We start from the raw sequence: 15,586 nt of genomic DNA, 5'->3' as shown, positions 1-15,586 counted from the left end.
CTGCCTCCACAATTTTTATACTTGATCTCAGCCAAAAGGCCGAGAAGCAATTGCCTCTACAATTTAAGTGTTTTTACTGAAATTAAGCCTAATAAAGTAAATTACACATCTTATAATTGGTTAGCTTGATGAATTTTCAAAGTGAATATAATGATGTAACCAATCCAAATCAACACAGACCTTGATCATTACCAAAAACTCAGAAGCAACCCAACCACCCTTATTCAAGTCCAACTCCCTTCAAGGGAAACCACTATCTTCAGTTCTAATATCATAAATTAAAATTTTGCCTGCTTTTTAAATCACATATAAATGAAATCAATGTCTGACTTTTGTTCAACATTATGTTTGTGAGATTCATCCAATTTGTTGCATGTAGTTTACTTTTTGTTTTTATTTTTTTATGTAATCTCTATGGCCAACATGGGGCTCAAACTCATGACTCATAACTCAGAGATCAAGAGTTGCATGTTGTACTTACTGAGCCAGCCAGGCATCCCATAGATAGTTTATTCTTGATGAATCAAATTTAGAGATAAGTTAGGCATTCTATATTAAATTTAAGAGCATAGCCTTGGGGACCTGCAGTTGTAAGTCCTCATTTTTATCTGGGACCTACTATGTCCCAGGTACATACATGGTTTTGTTTAAAATACTTACTAGCCCTATGAAGTATGTATAATTGTTCTCCTTTAATAAATAATGAAACTGAGATTAAGGAAGCTATCCTTATACCCACATCTACACATAAAAGAGCCAGAATTTGGGGCATCTGGGTGGCTCAGTTGGCTGGGTGTCCAGCTCTCAATTTCAGCTCATGTTGTGATCTCAGAGTCATGAGATCAGGCCCCATGGGCAGCGGGGAGTCTGCTTGTCCCTTTCCCTTTCCTCCTCCCCCAGCTCACTCGCTCTCTCTCAAATAAATAAATGAAATCTTCTAAAAAAAAACCCCGTAATTTGAATCCACCTATGTCTGATTCTACCACCACCCAGTTTCCCATAGCTACAGGATATCCTCTTACCTATTTTTCGAAACCAATGAGCTTCATTAACCCTTGAGTCTGAAGTTGAGGCCTCTCCATTGAAAGACTGGGAGAGTTTCAGGAGTGCTGCATTGAACAGAAAGATTTTATAGTGAGGTCTTCTACTTCATACTCTAGCAAAATTATTACTACTGCCTTAAAAATAGTCACACATGAGTTTGAAATTAGAAAGTTCTTTTTGTTTATGTATGTGCATAGGTACATACCAAAAAGTAATTAAAATGACACAAAGCATTACCAAAGCTCCAAGAAGCAGTTAACTCAAACTCTGGTGGGGAAAAACACATCTTTGGAGAGATTTAAAATTTTACCTAATCATTCACCACCTGAGGCAGAAAGATAGGATTTACACGTAAGGAAATAAAAGAATAAGAACAATCATTAAAAAGACTGAAATGGAGGGGTGCCTGGGTGGCTCAGTGGGTTAAAAGCCTCTGCCTTCATCTCAGGTCATGATCCCAGGGTCCTGGGATCGAGCCCTGCACTGGGCTCTCTGCTTGGTGGGGAGCCTGCTTCCCCCTCTCTCTCTGCCTGCCTCTCTGCCCACTTGTGATCTCTGTCAAATAAATAAATAAAATCTTTAAAAAAAAGACTGAAATGGAGATTGAGAACTGGGAGAGTATTGATAGGCTGCTGTAATACTTATTGAGCTCCCACAGCAAGCACACCAAAGAACCAGAACATGTTATCATCATCACAAGACATTTATTACATATCCATATACCCTTCTCAAAGGTAAGAATACCAAACAGCCAAGTTTGAAAACATCGGTTTCTTTTTCTAAGATTTTTAAAAAGATTTTATTTATTTATTTGACAGAGATCACAAGTAGGCAGAGAGGCAGGCAGAGAGAGAGGGGGAAGCAGGCTTCCCGCTGAGCAGAGAGCCTGATGTGGGGCTCAATCCCAGGACCCTGAGATCATGACCTGAGCTGAAGGTAGAGGCTTAACCCACTGAGCCACCCAGGTGCCCCTTTTTCTAAGATTTTATTTGGCAGACAGAGAGACACAGCAAGAGAGGGAACACAAGCAGGGGAAGTGGGAAAGAAAGAAGCAGGCTTCCCGCCGATCAGGGAGCCCGGTGCAGGGTTCATTCCCAAGACCCCAGGATCTTGACCTGAGCTGAAGGTGCACACTTAATGACTGAACCACCCAGGCGCCCCTGGGTTTCTAAAAGCCTTGGTTTCTAAACCACTTTGTTATATTTAACATCTTAGTGATAGGTATTTGAGGTGTAAAATTGAACTAGTGAATAAAGAGAAGAGAATTTCTAAGATGTTCTGGACACAAGGAAGTAGGTACTTGGGTAGTGGAAATAGGAAGAGCTGTTAGGCAAAAGTGACACTGGCTAAGAAAGCACAGCGTTGGAAAAAAGAAATTGATGTGGCTAGGAGGTTAGCTTAAAGTGAAGAGGGAGGAGTTATTAGTAGATAGAGGAGATGACACAGCCTTGGGTAGTTTGATAAACAAGTTTCCAAAATAAAAAAGTAAACTATCTGAATCTGATTCAGAGGGCATGAAAATTAACAGGGTGCACAGCATTTTTATTTGTCTTGATCCTTTTTCACCTGTTCTATTCTTAGGTTAGGATCAAGTAGCAATAAGGACAGACAGAAAGGACAGAAGGAAAGAAGGAACTCTCTTTAAAATAAATTGGAATATGGATGCCTGGGTGGCTCAGTGGTTTAAGCCTCTGCCTTCGGCTCAGGTCATGATCTCAGGGTCCTGGGACTGAGCCCTGCATGGAGCTCTCTGCTCAGCAGGGAGCCTGCTTCCTTTCTCTGCTTGCCTCTCTTGTCTGCTTGTGATCTCTCTGTCAAATAAATAAATAAAATCTTTAAATAAAATAAACTGGAATGAAAGGAGAGAAGAAATCACATTTGGAAATGAATGTTAGTGATGACAAACTTTCCTCTGCTTGTGAATAAAGAAACCAAAGTAGACTTCTATGGCAAACATTAATAAAAGCATGAAGCTTAACTCAAACATGAAGTCTGTCTGAGTCATGTACCTGGAGAATTTAATAGAGGACAGAGGGAAGATGAAGGACTGAAAATAACCAAGACGGTATTTACCTGTATTCAAGCAAGTCAAAAGTCTATCCATTTCTTTCTTTCTAAAAAATAAATAAAAGAGTATTTTCCTACTGTTCCATTCCAAAGCTTTACTACAAAAAAGTACCAAAATGAGACCCCAAGAGAGCTACGCAAAGATAATGCAAAATTGTGAATTTCACTGTTCGAGGTTCCAACCTATCATTTCAACCCTATTTTTCACTACAGGATACTGTTCCTCATTCCCCAGTGTTCTCACATTTTTTCTGTCTTCCCCTTCTACTCTTACTCTGAGTAAAGGATTTCAATGGCTGAGGGTCACTGAATTTGAAAGCAGAGGGTGATTTTTGTGATTTTCAAGCTTTTTCTTTTTTGAAGAAGGGAATTAGAACCCTTGTTTCAAATAAACTTTAATGAAAATCTAATATACAAGAAAAGATGTAAGTTTACTACTCTGTTTGAACCAGTGGTGGGTAGAGGCCTAGAGCCTCATTTTCCTGGAAGTCCCTGAGGCAGTGCCACAGAATTTCCAGGGTTCTGAAATATATTTCAAAAACCACTTATCCAGTCCAGACTCTTCATTTTATAGATGAGGAAACAGATCTGGAAATGGAGGATGATGTGTCTAATATCATGTAATTAATGACAATTCCAGGACTACTACACAGGTCTCTTGACCCTTTGTCAAATTTCCTTAGGGGGTATATAAATTTTAATGGAGGAAAACATGTCACTTTACTGAACAAAGGAATGAATATGGAAGTACTGGCAAGCTCAACTAAGGAAGTTAAGAGGAAGTAGAGTATACTATTAGACTGGAATTATCATGAGGAGCTCTAGTATTACATAATAAAGACCATGCTTCAGGAAAAGTAGAGCTTTCTCATACATAAATATTAGAAGTCTGGTTTACTTAAAATAACTTCTTAAAGTAAACTTCACTGATGTGAGTTTCAGCTGATCTAAAGTTGACATCCTCACTTATTTAATTCAGTGACTATAAAATAAATAAGGGTCCATTAACGTAAATACATAGTATAAAATAAGAATGAGGACCTGGATAGGGATGTATATATAGTCTATTTAAAAGCCAAACTGCTTTAAAAAATTTTAGCACGGGAGTTGTTATAACACTTAGGTAGATACTGCTAAATGAAAACCATCAGTTTTTTAGAAGAGAAAGGAACTTTAAAAATTACCCAGTCTAGCTTTTTTATTTAACAGATGAAAAAAAAATAAAGCTTAGGTAAGTTAAAATAAGTTGTTGTCTAAGATGAACTGGAGTTAGTGAAATAACTGAAACTGGAACTCAATTCTCAGACTCTTCCACTGAATGGGCTTTTATTTTTTTTTTAAATAATCTTTGTTAAATAAGGTTCTGACTGTTATCTGAAAACACTGCTAGCAGATGTTCTTTATGACTATATTTATTATAAATTAATAAAGATCTATTTTTAAACTATTCTGTAATTTAAGTTTACCATTAATTTAAACAGGATTCCTTTCCCCATTTCCAAATTGGTTTTAATGAATAAGGTTTGACTATATGTCACAATTACATAGAATATGAAGCACTTAAGACCAGTACTAAAAGTCTTCTTGTAAATAACTAATTGATACTCAGCTACTTAAATAAACTGAGTGACTATTATATGTCAGAACTGTCCTAGGTTTCAGAGATACAATATAAATATAAATAGTCCTAGTCCTCAAAGAAATCTTATAATCTACTAGCTATGTTTGATTTCTGAGTTTCTTTTCTTTTTTAAAAATTTTAAATGACTTTTTAAAGTTTTGAAAATTGCAGTATAGTTGACACATAATGTAACACTAGTTTCAGGTATACAACACCGTGACTAGACAGGTCTACACATTATGCCATGTTCACCACAACTGTAGATGCCATCAGTCTATTACAATATCAATGTATTTTAAAACTTTTTATTGTGGAAAATTTCCAAGATGTTTCTATGTTAACCGACAAGTGCATCCACATGTACCCATTACCCAGCTTCAGTAATTATTAAACTCATCATCAATCTTGTTTCAATTCTACCTCCACCCATTCCTTTCCCTTTCCTATTATTTTGAAGCCAATTACAGACTTCCTATCATTTCATCCATAAATATTTTAGGATGTATCACTAAAAGAGAAAGATTCTTTAACAAAACATAACCACACTATCATATGTCTAAAAATTAATGTCTTAATATCATCAAATATTTGGCCATTATTAAGATTGAAGATTTTTTCAATATCTTTTTTTAGTTTTTTGTATTCCCTTCTAATATAGTCATAGAGTCTGCTAAGAAGAGGCAAAATTTATGCTTGGGTAAAATTTGTGTCATGAAAAAAGTTAATTCATCAGTCCAATATTATCTTGGTCACAGATTATTTCCCAAAGAATTTAGCTGAAGAAATGTATTGCCTCTGGGTACAAATTATATATAAAGCAAAAGCAAAATAAGAGATACACTATTATACAGTTTCTATCTAAATAGAGAATACAGAGATGAGCAATTACTTCTCTGAAACTTATCCCTAATCAAGACCTGCAATAGAGTTTTCTTTCAAATCATTAGGAGGTAGTGAATTTTGTGAATTAGAAATTGGTGACCTAATTCTTCCACCAAGTGTTAAGTTCTTGATGTCTTATGCCATAGAAACTCTGAGCAGAAAGATATTTGAGTACTCCTGGCTGAGCTGATACAGATTCACAATCAGTGAGCTGACCAGGTTATATGTTTCTGTGGCAAAGTAAGAAATATAACTATATATGTCTCATGTTAAGAAAGGGGGAAATAGATGCAATACAATAGTAAATCATACCTAACATTACTGAGGGCTTAGTAAGTGCTTGGCACTCTTCTAAGTGTTTTCACGTATTTACTCATTGAGTCATCACAGCAACCCTGTAAGGTAGGTACTATTCTATTCTCGTTTTACAGATGGGGAAATAAAAGCCCAGGTTACACATCCAGTAAGAGGTAGAGCCAGGATATGAACCCAGAAAGACTGGCCCCAGAGCCTATATTGATCTTACTATACTGGACATCTCTCAACATAAGGTTTATATTAGAAGTTACATATAATTATTCTAATGGAATCATTATTATTATTCTAATAATAATTATTCTAATGGAATAATTTCTGTTGAAATAACTTACTTGCTTTCAGATTCTGGCATCTGAGAAACTCTTGGGAGAACTAGACGAAACAAACACCTGTATGGTAAAGTAATACAAAAACTGATGCTTAGGAAAAACCATGTGAAAGAGTATTTACCACCTTATTAATCTTGATTACCCCAGGAGGCAGAAGTGAGAAAAGAGAGGGTAAGGAGGAGACTAATTTTATTTTACTTACAGATCTTTGTATTGTTTTAATGATTGTAATGAAAACATGCAAATTTTGTAAGTTGGGGAGAGTAATTTAAGAAAACCATTTAAAAGCAAAAGTTCTGTTTATGACAAATTCTTAAATAGTTCCACTGTTTATATATCACTGCTCCAAATCACCTGCTAGAACATCAGATATGAAATACAAATCTTAATGTTTCTTAAGGAGCCTGGAGCTGGCCTTTGGGTACCATGTAAACTAGAACGACTATTCTTTCAAGGGGACCTGACAGCATGATGAACTAACAAAATAAGGTAGCTTATAAAGTTTTAAACGTTAAAAATCTTCTTTAAAATACCATCTATCCTGAATGATTTTAGATACTTAACTGACTGAAGGAATGTAAGTAACTCAAGACTCCTCTGATAGTTATTTCTGTGACTCCATTCCTTTTCAAATGTAGTTGACCAGGGACGCCTGGGTGGCTCAGTTGGTTAAGCAGCTGCCTTCGGCTCAGGTCATGATCCCAGCGTTGTGGGATCGAGTCCCGCATCGGGCTCCTTGCTCAGCAGGGAGCCTGCTTCTCCCTCTGCCTCTGCCTGCCACTCTGTCTGTGCTTGCTCGCTCTCCCTCTCTCTCTCTGACAAATAAATAAAATCTTTAAAAAAAATGTAGTTGACCAATAGGAAAACCACTATAGAACCCTTCTGGTTTCTGACTTTGCCAATGACATATTCTCAGTTACATTAGAAGCTATCATGCCCTAACCTCATCCTCTATCTTACTACTGTATGTAAAAGTTCCCTTTTGATAAACCATTTTCCCTCACAGAAAGAGAAAAGGGGGAAAAATCAAATTCAACTGATGTCTTTTTTTTAAAAGATTATTTGAGAGTGCATGCGTACGTGTAGAGCAGTGGGGAGGGACAGAAGGAGAGGGAGAAACAGACTCCCTGCTGACCAGGGAGCCCAAAGAGGAGTTTGATTCCAAGACCCTGAGATCATGAACTGAGCCAAAAGCAGATTAACTGACTGGCACTCCCAACTGATATCTTTTTTTTTTTTTAACTTTAAGCATCCCTATCAAATTTCCAGAGACATTTTTCACAGAAATAGAAAAAAAAAATCCCAAAATTCATATGGAAACACAAAATACCCTGAACAGCTAAAGCAACCTTGAGAAAGAAGTATAAAAAAGCTGGAGACATCACACTTCCTGGTTTCAAACTATACTACAAAGCTATAGGAATCAAAATAGCATGGTGCCAGCACACAAAAAGAACAGAATAGAGAGCCTAGAAATAAACCCACGTATAAACCATGTATAGACCATGTTAACTAATATTTGAGAAGAGAGCCAAGAATATTCAATGGGGGGAAAGACAGTCTTTTCAATAAATGTTGTTGGTAAAACTGGATATTCACATGTAAAAAAAAAAGAAATGGGGCCACCACCTTTCACTACTCACAAAAATCAACTTGAAATGGATTAAACACTTAAGACCTGAAACCAGTAAACCCCCTGAAAGAAATCATAGAGGAAAAGCTCTTTGACAGTGACTTTTTGGACAGGACACCCAAAGCACAAGCAAAAGTGGGCAAGTGGGACGGCATCAAACCACAAAGCTTCTGTATAGCAAGTGAAACAAAATGAAAAAACCTACAGAATAGGAGAAAATACAAACCATGTATCTGATAAGGGGTTACTATACAAAACAAATAAGGAGCATATACAGCTCAGAAAACAAATAGAAATAAATAAAACAAAATAGAAATAATCTGATTTAAAAATGGCCAAAGGACTTGAATAGATATTTTTCCAAAGAAGACATGCATGGTCAACAAATACATCTTTTCAGATGCTGAACATCACTAATCATCAGGGAAATGTAAATCAAGACCACAAAGAGGCATCACCTTACACCTGTTAGAATGGCCAGTATCAAAAAGACAGATAAGTTTTGGTGAGGATGTGGAAAAGAGGAAAACCTTTGAAATCCTTGGTAGAAACAGAAATTGGTACATTAGAAAATAGTATGGAGGTTCCTCAAAAATTAAAAACAGAACTACCATATGATCCAGCAATCCCACTTTTGGGTATAGATCCCAAGGGAAGAAATCACTATCTCAAAAAGCTACCTGAACCCTCATGTTCACTGCAGCATTATTCATAATAGCCAAGACATGGAAACAACCCAAGTATCCACTGAGAGATGAATAGCTAAAGAAAAATGTGATATGTACACACACACACACGAATATTTTTTAAAGATTTTTATTTATTTAATTGACTGACAGAGACACAGTGAGAGAGGGAACAGAAGCAAGGGGAGTGGGAGAGGGAGAAGCAGGCTTCCCGCCAAGCAGGGAGCCCGATGTGGGGCTCGATCCCAGGACCCCGGGATCATGACCTGAGCCAAAGGCAGCCGCTTAATGACCGAGCCACCCAGGCACCCCACAAAGGAGTATCTTTTTAAAATTTATTTATTTGAGAGAGAGAGAGAGAGAGAGAGAGTGTGAGTACAGGGAGGAGTAGAGGGAGAGAAGAGAGTCTCAAGCAGACTCCACACCCAGCACAGGGCCTGATGTGGGTCTTGATCTCATGACCCTGAGATCGTGACCTGAGCCCAAATCAAGAGTCAGACACTTAACTGAATGAGCCACCCAGGTACCCCACCCCCACAGGAATATTATTTAGCCACTGAAAAGAAGGAAATCCTGCCCTTTGTGACAACATGGATGGACTTTGAGAGCCTTGTACTAAGTGAAAAGACAAAGAAAGACAAATACTATACTATCTCACTTATGTGATGAATCTTTTTTTAAAAAAGTGAAAAACACAGAAACAGAGTAGAATGGTGTTTGCTAGGAGCTGGGTATGGAAGAAGTGGGGAAATGTTGGTTAAAGGGTATAAACTTCATATTGTAAGATGTATAAGTTGGGGATCTAATGTAGAGCATGGTGACTATAGTTAATAAGACTGTATTATATATTTGAAAGCTGGGAAGAAACTAAATCTTAAATGTTCTTACCACACACAAAGAAACTGTAATTTCATGAGGTGCTAAATATGTCGACTAATTTTGTTGTGCCAATCATTTCATAATATATGCATGTTTCAAGTCATCAGGTTATACACCTTAAATTTATATGTTACATGTCAATTGTATCTCAAAAAAGCTTGGAAAAAATTTAAAATAATAGTTGGTATAGTAGGCCTGATCACATCATATCAGTACTATTTTGACAAAGTTTATAGACCCAGAGTAACAGGGAATTCTTTCACATCTACAGGATATGAATCACTTACTTTAAAGCTGTAAGGACTTGTTGCGGGTCTTCTGAATATCGAGCTAAATATTCCAAAGCTTTTCCTGCCACAATTTGTTGTCCATTCTAAAAACGACAAATAAATTACAACTCAAAGTGGTACTTACAAAATGTTACCTGTATTCCTGTCCCCTAAGGACAAGAAAAAAATCTGAACTTGTTCATTTTATATTATCGAAAGAGCCAATGCAAGATGATAGAATGAAGAAACAACTCATTGACAAAAACAGAACAGGTTCATATTGGCCTCAGAAATCCACTCCTCCCTACCATAAATATTTAGACTGGCCAACACTGCCATGAACCCACTAAGACTAATCTTATTGTGATCTTTATCCCTGTTCATTGGCAGTAACCAAAAGAACCCCAGACCTTCATTTCTAGTACCTGAATCCCCATAAAGCTCTATAAACCCCTCTTTTTGCATTTCTCCCCAACTCCCCCAACCTTTCCACATATGCTTTCTGAAGTTCATTTGTTATCATCAAAATCTTCTCTGTGAGCAACCCCTTCCCTGAAAGTTCCCTTAACATTCTTTCTGTAATGGAAATCTAGATCCCACCAAGGATACTGCTTCCAAAGAAGCCCTCTGAAGTAGTGGTGATTTTTCTCTCATTTCCCTTCTACTCATAGAACTGGAGATGGAGTAGGCAGTGTTTTTGCTCTTCATTGCTGTTTTAAAAATTATTCTCCCTTTCCCAACCCCCAAATCCCTAGCTTTGAATTTCCTGCAATCAGACTATATCACCCACCAATTCATTGTGCTGATCTACCAGCTTTCTGGCCATTTCTTCCCATTTCTTGATGACTTATCTACTGCACAGTTATTTTCTCAAAAAACTACTCCTGTCTTAGTTTTTGGCACTTTCAGTATATAGATAGATGATCCTCCTAATATTCTAGTCTCTTAGTTCCTTGATTTCTACTCTATCTTAGCTGTTAACTAACACAGTTATTGACTGTACCCTTTCATTACTATTGTCTTCTCATGAATTTGTTGGCCGTCTCTAAGTTTTCTTTGAAGAAATGTCTGTTCATGTCTTCTGCCCATTTTTAAACTGGATTATTTTTGGGGGGGGGGTGTTGAAGTTGTGTTGGTTCTTTATATATTTTTGATACTGCCCATTTATTGGCTATTTCATTTGCAAATATCTTCTTCTATTCAGTACATTCTTTTATGTTTGTTGATTATTTCCTTCACTGTGGAGAAGCTTTTTATTTTGATGTAGTCACAATAGTTTATTATTATTTCCCTTGCCTCAGGAGACATATCTAGAAAACTGCTGCTATGGCTGATGTCAGAGAAATTACTGCCTGTGGTCTCTTCTAGGATTTTTATGAGTTCAAGTCTCACATTTTGGTCTTTAATCCATTTTGAGTTTATTTTTGTGTATGGTGTAAAAAAGTGATTCAGTTTCATTCTTTTGCATGTAAGTGTCCAGTTTCCCCCAGCACCAAATGGTGGTTTAGCAAATGCTAAACAGACTCTCTTTTTCCGATTGCATATTCTCTCCTCCTTTGCTGAAAATTAATTGACCATATAATTATGTGTGTATTTCTGGGTTTTCTATTCTGTTCTACTGATCTCTGTGTTGGACTCTGTCATAACTAGTGGTTGCAAACCTACCATACTCCCAGTCAGGGCTGGGACTAGGGTAACCTAAGTGATGTAAGTGGGGCTCTTAAGGTATAAAATTTAAGAAGGCACTCACACTTAGGGTCACACAAGAACCAACTCTGCACTTGCATGACTCAGAAAGTGGGTGCTTCCTTAAGTGCCTCACTTCCTCACCCTGGTCCTGCACCCTGCTCTGTTTCATGTATTCCACTCTCTGACCACCTTTCTAATTCACTCCCTTCTGTTACTCCAGCAATCCTTCAACTGCACTTAGACCTCCAATTCATTCATGCTATGAATTTTTCACGTCCCTCATCCCTTTGATATCCTCCTCCATGACCAGTTTAAATTCCATGGGGATTAACAATAATCACTTCCTTTTTTCTGATTTTCCTACTACTACTCCTTTGCTTCATTTTATTCATCTGGCAAAACCATGAACCTGGTTAAATCCAACTTTCTACTCACTTTTGTGCCTATATCCATGCAGCTAAAAGTGGCTGGATAAAAACCTGTACAACTATTTCTTTTATTTTAAAACTTCATCAAATACTTACTGGGCAAGCATCCCACACTAGCATGTCATTCACTTTCTTGCTTTCCTGCATCATTAGTTTATACCTTACCCATCTTCTCAAACTCCCCAACATCTCCTCTTCCATTCTCACTTCTGGTGATGACCTTGTTTCCTACTTTGTTGAAAAAACTGAAGCTGTCAGGAAAAAAAGCCTTCCAGATTCCCACTACCACATTTATTCATATACCAGGAACTACACCACATACTCTTAACTTCTCAACTGCTATCATAGATAACTATCCATTTTCTTTCCTAAAGCCAGTCCCAGAATTTATACACTTGTGTCCATCACCTCTTACCTATTTAAGGACATCGCTCTAATAATTCTCTTTTCTCTCTCACACACATTGCCAACTTTTTATTCTCTTACTAGGTCATTTCCATCAGCAGATAAGCACTCTCATTCATCCCATCTCAAATAAACCAACAAACCTCTGATCCTACTTCTTCCACCAACTTCTGGCCAGTTTCTTTTCTTTGTAGCAAACTCCTCTAAAGAGTTCCATTAATTGTCTCTCAAAATGGAAAAAAGAGGTAAAAATCTTGTGGATAAATACATAAGAATTACCTCTAGAGCAAACTGGGCAGCTAAACTGAGAAGCATGACAGGTGACTCTCTATCTAGAAGTAGCTCATTCTCCTCTGGAACTTCAGGTATTAATAACTTCTCTAATGTGGTAATTGCCCGCAAAGCTGAAAAAGAAGGAAACAATTTAAAAAATGAGATACTCTTATCAAAGATAATAGTTATATATGATTAATTTTACCACAGTGATTTTGGAACTCATTTTAAGGGCACCGATATCTTTTCTTTTATTAAGTTCAATTAGCCAACATACAGTATATTATTAGTTTGATGCAGTGTTCAAAGAGCACTAGTATCTTTAAAATATTAGTTAATTTTCATAAAGTCATCTAAATTGCTAAACAGTCAAGGAGGACTTGGATGTCAAAAAAGTGCCCAACTGAGCAATTCACCTCTGTGAATTTATCCCATGGATATACTTGCAAAAGAGAACAAAAACATACAAATATGTTTACCCAGCAATTTTTTAAGAGTACAGTATAGAACCAACCTAAACTCCATCAATAATCGATGGGCTAAATACATTGTGGTACATTCATAAAAGGGAATCTAAAATGGAATGAAACTTAAAGATGAATGGTGGCATTACATTCCATTATGTATCTTAAAGACAGACTACAATAAGTTAAATGTATACACTATAGAACTTAAGTTAACAATTAAAATAAGAAAAAAATAGAGCTAATAAGCCAAAAGGTGAGATAAATATAATCATAAAAAATACTCAATCCATCCAGATGGCCAACAGACACATGAAAAAGTGCTCCATATCACTCGGCATCAGGGAAATACAAATCAAAACCACAATGAGATATCACCTCACACCAGTCAGAATGGCTAAAATCAACAAGTCAGGAAATGACAGATGCTGGTGAGGATGCGGAGAAAGGGGAACCCTCCTACACTGTTGGTGGGAATGCAAGCTGGTGCAGCCACTCTGGAAAACAGCATGGAGGTTCCTCAAAATGTTGAAAATAGAACTTCCCTATGACCCAGCAATTGCACTACTGGGTATTTACCCTAAAGACACAAACGTAGTGATCCAAAAGGACACGTGCACCCGAATGTTTACAGCAGCAATGTCCACAATAGCCAAACTATGGAAAGAACCTAGATGTCCATCAACAGATGAATGGATCAAGAAGATGTGGTATATATACACAATGGAATACTATGCAGCCATCAAAAGAAATGAAATCTTGCCATTTGCGACAACATGGATGGAACTAGAGCGTATCATGCTTAGCGAAATAAGTCAAGCGGAGAAAGACAACTATCATATGATCTCCCTGATATGAGGAAGTGGTGATGCAACATGGGGGCTTAAGTGGGTAGAAGAAGAATCAATGAAACAAGATGGAATCGGGAGGGAGACAAACCATAAGTGACTCTTAATCTCACAAAACAAACTGAGGGTTGCTGGGGGGAGGGGGTTTGGGAGAACGGGGTGGGATTATGGACACTGGGGAGGGTACGTGCTTTGGTGAGTGCTGTGAAGTGTGTAAACCTGGTGATTCACAGACCTGTACCTCTGGGGATAAAAATATATGTTTATAAAAAATAAAAAATAAAAAAAAATACTCAATCCAAAAGAAAGTAGATAAAAAGAAAAATGGTGACAATAAAGAGATGAGACAAACAGAAGACAAATAAAAAGGTGCTAAAATTTAAACCTAGCCACATCAATAATCATGTTAAAGATAAATGGTCTAGATGACCCAAGTAAAAGGCAGATAGTTACACTGAATAAAAGAAATCAACTTTCAATTATATGCTACCTACAAGAAACACACTTAAAATATAAAGACAAGATTAGGGAAAAGAAAACGCATGGGATAATATATACTATGTTAAAGGTAATCCATCAGACAAAATGTATTTCAGAGCAACAAATATTACATAACAAGGTTATTTCATGATGATAAAGGAATTAATTCATTGTGAGAATATAACAATCTTAAATGTTTATGCACCTTATAACAAAATTTCAAAACACAACAAGGAGCAAAAACTTAAAGAACTGCAAGGAAAAATTAACAAATCCACAATTACAGTCTGAGATTTCAGTACCTTCTCTTAGTAATGGACAGAACAAGTAGTAAATCAGCAAGGATGTAGTACAGTTTACACAATTAATCAACCTGACCTGAATAACATTTACAGGACACTCAAACGCCAGTAAAATATACATTTTTCTCAGGTGCATATAGAACACTTACAAATAAAGACAATATTATGGGGCATAGAAAAAGCCTTCACATATTTAAAAGGATTCAAGTTATATAAAATTATGATCTTTGACTATATGATTTCAAGTTTATTATATAGCTAAACTAATTAAGAGAGTATGTAAGTGGTATAAAGACAGATTAATAGATCAATAGAACAGAATGAAGAATCCAGAAAGAGACCCACACACACAACTGATTTTCAATAAATGTGCAAAGGTAATTCAGTTGAAAAAAATAGTTTTTAAATAAATAATGCTGAAAAGAATAACGCTGGAATGATTAGATAGCTATGCGCAAAAAAAAAAAATGAATGTCAGTTCATACCTTAAATTAAATAGCAGAATTAATATACAAAATAGATCACAGAACAAGCCATACATTTAAACCTATAATATTTCGTGAAGAAAACACAGGAAAAAAAATTTTGTGACCTTAGATTAGGTAAAGCTTTTCTTACCCATAATACCAACGAGGAAAAAAGACAAATTAGACTGTCAAATGTCTCATGAGAGACACTGATAAGAAAATAAAAAGAAAAAACTTGTAGGGGCGTCTGGGTGGCTCAGTGGGTTAAGCCGCTGCCTTCGGCTCAGGTCATGATCTCAGGGTCCTGGGATCGAGCCCCCCATTAGGCTCTCCGCTCAGCAGGGAGCCTGCTTCCCTCTCTCTCTCTCTCTCTGCCTGCCTCTCTGCGTACTTGTGATCTCTGTCTGTCAAATAAATAAATAAAATGTTTAAAAAAAAACAACTTGTAAAACACATATTCAATAATTCGAATGTATAATAAATACAGAACTTTCAAAATTCA

The 15,586-nt window shown here is 36.7% G+C and overlaps 1 protein-coding gene across 1 annotated transcript in view; it reads right to left on the bottom strand.

The window, feature by feature from the left end:
- Positions 1–15,586, bottom strand: part of TEX11 (testis expressed 11) — a gene marked incomplete at its 5' end in the record, with an annotated part of 282,218 nt that overhangs the window by 99,774 nt on the left and 166,858 nt on the right. Inside the window, 5 exons of the mRNA XM_045072768.1 lie at positions 1,023–1,109; positions 3,118–3,158; positions 6,265–6,321; positions 9,747–9,832; positions 12,530–12,654. Coding sequence (XP_044928703.1) covers positions 1,023–1,109; positions 3,118–3,158; positions 6,265–6,321; positions 9,747–9,832; positions 12,530–12,654 — 396 coding nt within the window. The remainder of the gene's footprint in view (positions 1–1,022; positions 1,110–3,117; positions 3,159–6,264; positions 6,322–9,746; positions 9,833–12,529; positions 12,655–15,586) is intronic.

The sequence above is a fragment of the Mustela putorius genome, unplaced genomic scaffold, assembly GCF_011764305.1.
Source record: "Mustela putorius furo isolate JIRA1106 unplaced genomic scaffold, ASM1176430v1.1 tig00004053_pilon_pilon_pilon, whole genome shotgun sequence".
Lineage (NCBI taxonomy): Eukaryota > Metazoa > Chordata > Mammalia > Carnivora > Mustelidae > Mustela > Mustela putorius.
Note: the sequence above shows the minus strand (reverse complement) of the source record. Positions and strands in the feature narration are given on the sequence as shown.